The sequence below is a fragment of the Oncorhynchus mykiss genome, chromosome 2 (assembly GCF_013265735.2).
Source record: "Oncorhynchus mykiss isolate Arlee chromosome 2, USDA_OmykA_1.1, whole genome shotgun sequence".
Lineage (NCBI taxonomy): Eukaryota > Metazoa > Chordata > Actinopteri > Salmoniformes > Salmonidae > Oncorhynchus > Oncorhynchus mykiss.
Window position 1 is genome coordinate 100,728,429 of NC_048566.1, and position 11,747 is coordinate 100,740,175.

Consider the following 11,747-nt stretch of genomic DNA (forward strand, 5'->3'; position numbering starts at 1 on the left):
AAAACATAACTACAACACAAAACATAACAGGAACTACAACACAAAACATAACTACAACACAAAACATAACAGGAACTACAACACAAAACATAACTACAACACAAAACATAACTACAACACAAAACATAACAGGAACTACAACACAAAAAAGGAAGTACAACACAAAACATAACAGGAATTAAACAAAACATAACAGGAAGTACAACACAAAAAAGGAAGTACAACACAAAACATAACAGGAATTAAACAAAACATAACAGGAACTACAACACAAAACAGGAACTACAACACAAAACAGGAACTACAACACAAAGCATAACTACAACACAAAACAGGAACTACAACACAAAACATACCTACAACACAAAACATAACTACAACACAAAACAGGAACTACAACACAAAACAGGAACTACAACACAAAACAGGAACTACAACACAAAACATAACTACAACACAAAACAGGAACTACAACACAAAACATAACTACAACACAAAACAGGAACTACAACACAAAACAGGAACTACAACACAAAACATAACTACAACACAAAACAGGAACTACAACACAAAACAGGAACTACAACACAAAACATAACTACAACACAAAACAGGAACTACAACACAAAACATAACTACAACACAAAACATAACAGGAACTACAACACAAAACAGGAAGTACAACACAAAACATAACAGAAACTACAACACAAAACATAACTACAACACAAAACATAACAGGAACTACAACACAAAACAGGAAGTACAACACAAAACATAACAGAAACTACAACACAAAACATAACAGGAACTACAACACAAAACATAACAGGAACTACAACACAAAACATAACAGGAACTACAACACAAAACATAACAGGAACTACAACACAAAACATAACAGGAACTACAACACAAAACATAACAGGAAGTACAACACAAAACATAACAGGAACTAAACAAAACATAACATAACATTTGCATCCCCTTTGTTGGCTTTGATCTGTAGAGGACTTTCCCCTCCAATATGGTTCTGTGGTTCTATGATTCCATGGTTCCGTCGTTCTATGGTTCTAGTACACTGGGGTGGCATTGCGGATCGCACAGCAGAGAACCATGGTGAATATCATCTCAAAGATCTACAGAGGAAGAAGAAGAGGAAGGTCTTTATCAAGACTTCAACATCTGTCCTCACACAGTCAGGACAGCAGAGGTCAGGAGAACCTTTCTGTCTGTGCAGATAGTAACTGTCACAGGGCTCCAGAGTTGTGTTTACTGTAGCGCAGTGGATTATAGAATATAACTGAAAAATAATCCAGGAGCGTCTCCATGGTAACACCGCTCACCATGATGACAGCGACCACCAGGGCAGCTAGACCAATCAGGCAGAGCTTCTCGGAGAAGAGGTCCTTCAGCTTCAGATGACAGCTCTAGTGGGAGGGGAACACAGGGAGGGGATAAGGACCAACACGTAAACACTTGTTTTTTCCTCCTGTCATATTTATGTGCTGTGTAAAGCATTCATTTAAACAGAACATAGAGATTTACAGGAAAAAGGATTATGATCCCCCTTCCAGGAGAGAATGCTGTTTTTTGGGGGGGGGTCGCCAAATTTTATGCAAATCCAAATATTCTGAAAACATCCATTTGAACTACCTCACCAAATATCAAAACATTGGAAAGGGAAGGTAAAGGGGGATACCTCGTCAGTTGCACAAATGAATACGTATCCGTAATTGAACCCAAACCCTCTGAATCATTGGACATTGACCTGGGCAACAACGCGATGCGTGAACTGTACCTGGGGTTTCAACAAGGCATCGTCCTGGGTCTTCTTGGGACACAGAGCTCCGGCTACTTGTTTGAATAAGGGGGAGTCGTCTCCTTTACCGCAGCAGTCCAGCTGAGGACACACGTAGAGACAACCGGTCAGCCATCGATCGATTGATTGATTGATTTGATTGATTTTTCTCTCCCCCAGCCCTCCCTCAGTTCTACAGAACCGTCACAGTACAACGATCGCATTGAGGAGAATACATGTTTTTTTACAAATTACCTCAACTAGCCTGTACCCCCAGCACACTGACTTGGTACCGATGCCCCCTGTATATATCCTCCACATTGACTCTGTACCGGTACCCCCTGTATATAGCCTCTACATTGACTCTGTACTGGTACCCCCTGTATATAGCCTCCACATTGACTCTGTACCGGTACCCCCTGTATATAGCCTCCACATTGACTCTGTACCGGTGCCCCCTGTATATAGCCTCCACATTGACTCTGTACCGGTACCCCCTGTATATAGCCTCCACATTGACTCTGTACCGGTACACCCTGTATATAGCCTCCACATTGACTCTGTACCGGTACCCCCTGTATATAGTCTCCACATTGACTCTGTACCGTAACACCCTGTATATAGCCTCCAGATTGACTCTGTACCGTAACACCCTGTATATAGCCTCCACATTGACTCTGTACCGGTACCCCCTTTATATAGCCTCTACACTGACTCTGTACCAGTACCCCCTGTATATAGCCTCCACATTGACTCTGTACCGGTACCCCCTGTATATAGTCTCCACATTGACTCTGTACCGTAACACCCTGTATATAGCCTCCAGATTGACTCTGTACCGTAACACCCTGTATATAGCCTCCACATTGACTCTGTACCGGTACCCCCTTTATATAGCCTCTACACTGACTCTGTACCAGTACCCCCTGTATATAGCCTCCACATTGACTCTGTACCGGTACCCCCTGTATATAGCCTCCACATTGACTCTGTACCGGTACACCCTGTATATAGCCTCCACATTGACTCTGTACCGGTACCCCCTGTATATAGTCTCCACATTGACTCTGTACCGTAACACCCTGTATATAGCCTCCACATTGACTCTGTACCGGTACCCCCTTTATATAGCCTCTACACTGACTTTGTACCAGTACCCCCTGTATATAGCCTCCACATTGACTCTGTACCGTAACACCCTGTATATAGCCTCCACATTGACTCTGTACCGTAACACCCTGTATATAGCCTCCACATTGACTCTGTACCGTAACACCCTGTAAATAGCCTCCACATTGACTTTGTACCAGTATCCCCTGTATATAGCCTCCACATTGACTCTGTACTGGTACCCCCTGTATATAGCCTCCACATTGACTCTGTACCAGTATCCCCTGTATATAGCCTCCACATTGACTCTGTACTGGTACCCCCTGTATATAGCCTCCACATTGACTCTGTACCAGTACCCCCTGTATATAGCCTCCACATTGACTCTGTACCAGTATCCCCTGTATATAGCCTCCACATTGACTCTGTACTGGTACCCCCTGTATATAGCCTCCACATTGACTCTGTACCAGTACCCCCTGTATATAGCCTCCACACTGACTCTGTACCGGTACCCCCTGTATATAGCCTCCACATTGACTCTGTACCAGTATCCCCTGTATATAGCCTCCACATTGACTCTGTACCGGTACCCCCTGTATATAGCCTCCACATTGACTCGGTACTGGTACCCCTTGTATATAGCCTCCACATTGACTCTGTACCAGTATCCCCTGTATATAGCCTCCACATTGACTCTGTACTGGTACCCCCTGTATATAGCCTCCACATTGACTCTGTACCAGTACCCCCTGTATATAGCCTCCACATTGACTCTGTACCAGTACCCCCTGTATATAGCCTCCACATTGACTCTGTACCGTAATACCCTGTATATAGCCTCCACATTGACTCTGTACCAGTACCCCCTGTATATAGCCTCCACATTGACTCTGTACCAGTACCCCCTGTATATAGCCTCCACATTGACTCTGTACCGTAATACCCTGTATATAGCCTCCACATTGACTCTGTACCGTAATACCCTGTATATAGCCTCCACATTGACTCTGTACCGGTACCCCCTGTATATAGCCTCCACATTGACTCTGTACCGTAATACCCTGTATATAGCCTCCACATTGACTCTGTACCGTAATACCCTGTATATAGCCTCCACATTGACTCTGTACCGTAATACCCTGTATATAGCCTCCACATTGTTATTTACTGCAGCTCTTTAATTATTTGTTACTTTTATTTCTTGTTTTTTTTTTTAGGTGTTTTTCTTAAAACTGCATTGTTGGTTAAGGGCTTGTAAGTAAGCATTTCACTGTAAGGTCTACAGCTGTTGTATTCGGCGCATGTGACCAATACAATTTGATTTGACTTGATTTTATATTTTTTAATTAACAAATAGTTTTTTTTTTTTTAACTAATCACATCAGATCCTTTCAGATGAGCTCTTCTTTTTCCAGAGCTGATCTGATTGGTCAAAAGACCCAATGAATAAATAAAAGATCAGAATTGGGCTGCCTGTGTAAAAAAAAAAAACGCAGTCATTTGTGATCTTCAGGATCTACGGGAATAGCTCGTGTTTTATAATCACATTACTACATTATCGCTACAACTCTGTTAACCACTTTAACAGATTGAGATGATGATGAAATCAGCCAGAGGTCAGAGGTCAGAGACCTACCGTCTCGTGGAACACTTCTAGGACTTTGATAGCAGCTGTTTTGCTGGAAGAGTCTACAACGTCCACTGACTTGATGTACGCCGCGTCATAGAAGTTTATCATCTCCTTGGAGATCTGGAACAAACGGAGATAGCAGAGTTTGGTAGAGTCCATGTGTGTGTTTGTGTGTGTGTGTGTGTGTGTGCGTGTGTGTCTTACTGTGTCACGGTTACTAAATCCCCAGATCCCAGCAGCCACCTCACAGGCGAAGAGGCACACCAACAGGAAGAAGAACTGAAAGAGAAAGACAAAAGAGAGATTAATTTGTCAAGCTTTTTTAAAATGGGGTAATCTCAGGGCTTTACTTTACTGAAGGCCAAAACTTGATCTTCCACAAAAATGATTGGTCCCAGAGAGAGAGAGAGAGAGTACAGGCTCAGTGAGCACAACCTTGCCATTGAGAAGGGTAGACACAGGAAAACCTGGCTCCCTGTAGAGGGAAAGGCTGTGCAACCACTGCACAACCTGAGACAGAGCTGCATTTCCATCGCTGCATTTCATTCTCATTTGATTTATTTTTTATATTGCAAATATCCAAAATAAGCTTTGGCAATATGTACATTGTTACGTCATCCCAATAAAGTGAATTGAATTGAATTGAGAGGGAGAGCTGTGTTACTGAGAGAGAGAGAGAGAGAGAGAGAGAGAGAGAGAGAGCTGGAGGGCTGTGTTACTGAGGGAGAGAGAGAGAGAGAGAGAGAGAGAGAGAGAGAGCTGTAGGGCTGTGCTACTGAGAGAGAGAGAGAGAGCTATAGGGCTGTGCTACTGAGAGAGAGAGAGGTGTAGGGCTGTGCTACTGAGACAGAGAGCTGTAGGGCTGTGCTACTGAGATAGAGAAGCTGTAAGGCTGTGCTACTGAGAGAGAGAGCTGTAGGGCTGTGCTACTGAGAGAGAGAGCTGTAGGGCTGTGCTACTGAGAGAGAGAGAGCTGTAGGGCTGTGTTACTGAGAGAGATGTAAGGGCTGTGCTACTGAGAGAGAGAGCTGCAGGGCTGTGCTCCTGAGAGAGAGAGAGCTGAAGGGCTGTGTTACTGAGAGAGAGAGCTGCAGGGCTGCTACTCTCCCATGTTTCGAGGTCTGTTAATATTGCTGTCCATCCAGGGACGCTGCACTGTGGCTGACCCTGTGCATCTCCCGTGTATGTATATCTGGATGTGTTAATTAATGCAGAAAAAAACACATTTATTTTCTAACCAATAGATAATAAAATATATATTATATTCCTGAGAGAGAGCGCCGTTGGCCCGAGCTACACTCCAATGTTGAGAGGCGTGCCCTGAAAGACAAGCGGTGTTGTCCTGCTGCCCTCTAGTGGTCACTCACTCACCGTTCCAAGGAGGCACTGAGATTCCTGGATGGCACCATAGCAACCAAGGAACCCTACAATCATCATCACAGCTCCCACAGCAATCAGGATGTACACGCCTAGACAAAAAAAAGACACAACTCCATTGGTCCCACAGTGAATTTTTTTTCTCACTATTTACATTCATCTACTTGCCCTGCCGTCATTTTGACATTTTCTTTTTAGGACATCCAGGGTTACAAATACAATACAAAACAATTTGACATAAACAGTTCCATTCACGAATGTTATGAAACAAATGTCAAGAAACAAATAAGGTCCTCCAAGCTAAAACATGATTAAAAAATATATAATCTAATCAAGTACAATGTTATTGGTCGCAGACACATACTGTATTTAGCAGATATTATTGCGGTTGTAGCGAAATGCTAGCTCAAACAGTTTTTATTTTTTAGTTATTTTATTTTACCTTTATTTAACCAGGTAGGCTAGTTGAGAACAAGTTCTCATTTACAACCCGCGACCTGGCCAAGATAAAGCAAAGCAGTTCGACACATACATTGACTGTATGTTTGTTTTACTCCATGTGTAACTCTGTGTTGTTGTATTGTGTCGAACTGCTTTGCTTTATCTTGGCCAGGTCGCAATTGTAAATGAGAACTTGTTCTCAACTAGACTACCTGTTTAAATAAAGGTGAAATAAATAAATAAATAAAGCAAACAACAACAGAGTTACACGTGAAATAAACAAAACATACAGTCAATAATACAGTATAAAAATAAGTATATATACAATGTGAGCAAATGAGGTGAGATAAGGGAGGTAAAGGCAAAAAAAGGCCATGGTGGCGAAGTAAATACAATATAGCAAGTAAAACACTGGAATGGTAGATTTGCAGTGGAAGAATGTGCAAAGTAGAGATAGAAATAATGGTGTGCAAAGGAGCAAAATAAATAAATACAGTAGGGGAAGAGGTAGTTGTTTGGGCTAAATTATAGATGGGCTATGTACAGGTGCTGATATCTGTGAGCTGCTCTGATAGCTGGTGCTTAAAGTTAGTGAGAGAGATATGAGTCTCCAGCTTCAATAATTTTTGCAGTTCGTTCCAGTCATTGGCAGCAGAGAACTGAAAGGAGAGGCGGCCAAACGAGGAATTGGCTTTGGGGGTGACCAGAGAGATATACCTGCTGGAGCGCGTGAAACGGGTGGGTGTTGCTATGGTGACCAGTGACCAGTGAGCTGAGATAAGGCGGGGCTTTACCTAGTAGGGTCTTGTAGATGACCTGTAGACAGTGCAGCAGTATCTAACAATACCCAAAATACACACACATTTAAAGTAAAAGAACGGAATTAAGAAATATAATGATATTAGGATGAGCAAATGTCAGAGTATATACCTTGTTGTTGAATCTTGTTATGTTCATACAAATATTTACACATGTTAAGTTTGCTGAAAATAAACGCAGTTGACAGTGAAGAGGACGTTTTTGTTGAGTTTATAAACTACACAGTGCCTTCGCAAAGTATTCAGACTCCTTGACTTTTTCCACATTTTGTTACGTTACAGTCTAATTCTAAAATGGATTAAATTATTTTTTTCCCTCATCAATCTACACACAATAACCCATAATGACATTACAATAACCCATAATGACATCACAATAACCCATAATGACATCACAATAACCCATAATGACATTACAATAACCCATAATGACATCACAATAACCCATAATGACGAAGCAAAAACTGGGTTAGAAATGTTTGCTACTTCATAAAATAAAAATCTATTATAACCATTTACATAAGTATACAGACACTTTACTCAGAACTTTGTTGAAGCTCCTTTTGGCAGTGATTACAGCCTTGATTATTTTTGGCACACCTTTATTTGGGGCTTGGCACACCTGTATTTGGGGAGTTTCTCACATTCTTCTCTGCAGATCCTCTGTCAAGCTCTGTCAGGTTGGATGGGGAGCGTTGCTGCACATCTATTTTTAGGTCTCTCCAGAGATGTTCAGGTTCAAGTCCGGGCTCTGGCTGGGCCACTCAAGGACATTCAGAGACTTGTCCCGAAGCCACTCATGCGTTGTCTTGGCTGTGTGCTTAGGGTCGTTGTCCTGTTGGAAGGTGAACCTTTGCCCCAGTCTGAGGTCCTGAGCGCTCTGGGGTAGGTTTTCATCGAGGATCTTTCTGTACTTTGCTCTGCTCATCTTTCCCTCGATCCTGACTAGTTTCCTAGTCCCTGCCGCTGGTTCTCCCATCTCCACAAAGGAACTCTAGAGCTCTGTCAGAGTGTCCATCAGGTTCTCCCTGATCAAGGCTCTTCTCCCCTGATTGCACAGTTTGGAGGGGCGGCCAGCTCTAGGAAGAGTCTTGGTGGTTCCAAACTTCTTCCATGTAGCAGTGATGCCACTGTGTTCTTGGGGAACTTCAATGCTGCAGAAATTTTTTGGTAGCCTTCCCCAGATCTGTGCCTCGACACAATCCTGTCTCGGAGCTCTACGGACAATTCCTTCTACCTCATGGCTTGGTTTCTGCTTTGCATTGCACTGTCAACTGTGGGACCTTAATAAATAGACAGGTGTGTGCCGTTCCAAATCATCTCCAATCAATTGAATTTACAACAGGTGGACTCCAATCAAGTTGTAGAAACATCTCAAGGATGATCAATAGAAACAGGATGCACCTGAGCTCAATTTAGAGTCTCATAGCAAAGGGTCTGAATACTTATGTGAATCAGGTATTTTTATTTATAATAAAACTTCAAAACTGTTTTCACTTTGTCATTATGGGGTATTATGTGTAGATTGCTGAGGATTGTTGTTATTTAATCCATTTTAGAATACGGCTGTAACGTAACAAAATGGGGAAAAAGTGGAGGGGGTCTGAAAACCTTCCGAAGGCACTGTATATGTGTGATGTGATGCATAGATATTATGAACAGTATGTAGATAGAATATGTAGTATATATATGTAGAATACAGGGATGTAATAGTATGGTTGCCTTGACTAGAATACAGTACTTACATATAAAGTGGATAAAACAGTATGTAAACAGTATTAAAGGGACCAGTGTTCCATTATTAAAGTGACCAGTGTTCCATTATTAAAGTGACCAGTGTTCCATTATTAAAGTGGCCAGTGTTCCATTATTAAAGTGACCAGTGTTCCATTATTAAAGGGACCAGTGTTCCATTGTTAAAGGGACCAGTGTTCCATTATTAAAGGGACCAGTGTTCCATTATTAAAGTGACCAGTGTTCCATTATTAAAGGGACCAGTGTTCCATTATTAAAGTGACCAGTGTTCCATTATTAAAGGGACCAGTGTTCCATTATTAAAGGGACCAGTGTTCCATTATTAAAGTGACTAGTGTTCCATTATTAAAGGGACCAGTGTTCCATTATTAAAGTGACCAGTGTTCCATTATTAAAGGGACCAGTGTTCCATTACTAAAGGGACCAGTGTTCCATTATTAAAGTGGCCAGTGTTCCATTATTAAAGTGACCAGTGCTCCATTATTAAAGTGACCAGTGTTCCATTATTAAAGTGACCAGTGTTCCATTACTAAAGGGACCAGTGTTCCATTATTAAAGTGACCAGTGTTCCATTATTAAAGTGACCAGTGTTCCATTATTAAAGGGACCAGTGTTCCATTATTAAAGTGACCAGTGTTCCATTATTAAAGTGACCAGTGCTCCATTATTAAAGGGACCAGTGTTCCATTACTAAAGGGACCAGTGTTCCATTATTAAAGGGACCAGTGTTCCATTACTAAAGGGACCAGTGTTCCATTATTAAAGGGACCAGTGTTCCATTATTAAAGTGACCAGTGTTCCATTATTAAAGGGACCAGTGTTCCATTATTAAAGTGACCAGTGTTCCATTATTAAAGGGACCAGTGTTCCATTACTAAAGGGACCAGTGTTCCATTATTAAAGTGGCCAGTGTTCCATTATTAAAGTGACCAGTGCTCCATTATTAAAGTGACCAGTGCTCCATTATTAAAGTGACCAGTGTTCCATTGTTAAAGTGACCAGTGTTCCATTATTAAAGTGACCAGTGTTCCATTATTAAAGGGACCAGTGTTCCATTATTAAAGGGACCAGTATTCCATTACTAAAGGGACCAGTGTTCCATTATTAAAGGGACCAGTGTTCCATTATTAAAGGGACCAGTGTTCCATTACTAAAGGGACCAGTGTTCCGGTATTAAAGGGACCAGTGTTCCATTATTAAAGTGACCAGTGTTCCATTATTAAAGTGACCAGTGTTCCATTATTAAAGGGACCAGTGTTCCAGTATTAAAGGGACCAGTGTTCCATTATTAAAGTGGCCAGTGTTCCATTATTAAAGTGACCAGTGTTCCATTACTAAAGGGACCAGTGTTCCAGTATTAAAGGGACCAGTGTTCCATTATTAAAGGGACCAGTGTTCCATTACTAAAGGGACCAGTGTTCCAGTATTAAAGGGACCAGTGTTCCATTATTAAAGTGACCAGTGTTCCATTACTAAAGGGACCAGTGTTCCAGTATTAAAGGGACCAGTGTTCCATTAATAAAGTGACCAGTGTTCCATTACTAAAGGGACCAGTGTTCCAGTATTAAAGGGACCAGTGTTCCATTATTAAAGGGACCAGTGTTCCATTACTAAAGGGACCAGTGTTCCAGTATTAAAGGGACCAGTGTTCCATTATTAAAGGGACCAGTGTTCCATTATTAAAGGGACCAGTGTTCCATTATTAAAGGGACCAGTGTTCCATTATTAAAGGGACCAGTGTTCCAGTATTAAAGGGACCAGTGTTCCATTATTAAAGTGACCAGTGTTCCATTACTAAAGGGACCAGTGTTCCAGTATTAAAGGGACCAGTGTTCCATTAATAAAGTGACCAGTGTTCTATTACTAAAGGGACCAGTGTTCCAGTATTAAAGGGACCAGTGTTCCATTATTAAAGGGACCAGTGTTCCATTACTAAAGGGACCAGTGTTCCAGTATTAAAGGGACCAGTTTTCCATTATTAAAGGGACCAGTGTTCCATTATTAAAGGGACCAGTGTTCCATTATTAAAGGGACCAGTGTTCCATTATTAAAGTGACCAGTGTTCCATTATTAAAGGGACCAGTGTTCCGTTATTAAAGTGACCAGTGTTCCATTATTAAAGGGACCAGTGTTCCATTATTAAAGTGACCAGTGTTCCATTAATAAAGTGACCAGTGTTCCATTATTAAAGTGACCAGTGTTCCATTATTAAAGTGACCAGTGTTCCATTAATAAAGTGACCAGTGTTCCATTATTAAAGTGACCAGTGTTCCATTATTAAAGTGACCAGTGTTCCATTAATAAAGTGACCAGTGTTCCATTATTAAAGGGACCAGTGTTCCATTACTAAAGGGACCAGTGTTCCAGTATTAAAGGGACCAGTGTTCCATTATTAAAGGGACCAGTGTTCCATTATTAAAGGGACCAGTGTTCCATTATTAAAGGGACCAGTGTTCCATTATTAAAGTGACCAGTGTTCCATTATTAAAGGGACCAGTGTTCCGTTATTAAAGTGACCAGTGTTCCATTATTAAAGGGACCAGTGTTCCATTATTAAAGTGACCAGTGTTCCATTATTAAAGTGACCAGTGTTCCATTATTAAAGTGACCAGTGTTCCATTATTAAAGTGACCAGTGTTCCATTATTAAAGTGACCAGTGTTCCATTATTAAAGGGACCAGTGTTCCATTAATAAAGTGACCAGTGTTCCATTAATAAAGTGACCAGTGTTCCATTAATAAAGTGACCAGTGTTCCATTATTAAAGTGACCAGTGTTCCATTATTAAAGTGACCAGTGATTCCATTATTAAA

General features: G+C 41.3%; 1 protein-coding gene across 1 annotated transcript in view; it reads right to left on the reverse strand.

Annotated features, from left to right (window-relative positions):
• Window positions 1-761: 761 nt before the first annotated feature.
• Window positions 762-11,747, reverse strand: part of LOC110501188 (CD81 antigen) — a 53,323-nt gene continuing 42,337 nt past the window's right edge. The window contains exons 3-8 of the mRNA XM_036961174.1: window positions 5,916-6,013; window positions 4,749-4,823; window positions 4,551-4,664; window positions 1,802-1,903; window positions 1,347-1,430; window positions 762-1,139 (exon numbers count right to left, since the gene is read on the reverse strand). Of these exons, the coding sequence (XP_036817069.1) occupies window positions 1,074-1,139; window positions 1,347-1,430; window positions 1,802-1,903; window positions 4,551-4,664; window positions 4,749-4,823; window positions 5,916-6,013 (539 nt within the window). The 3' untranslated portion in view covers window positions 762-1,073. The remainder of the gene's footprint in view (window positions 1,140-1,346; window positions 1,431-1,801; window positions 1,904-4,550; window positions 4,665-4,748; window positions 4,824-5,915; window positions 6,014-11,747) is intronic.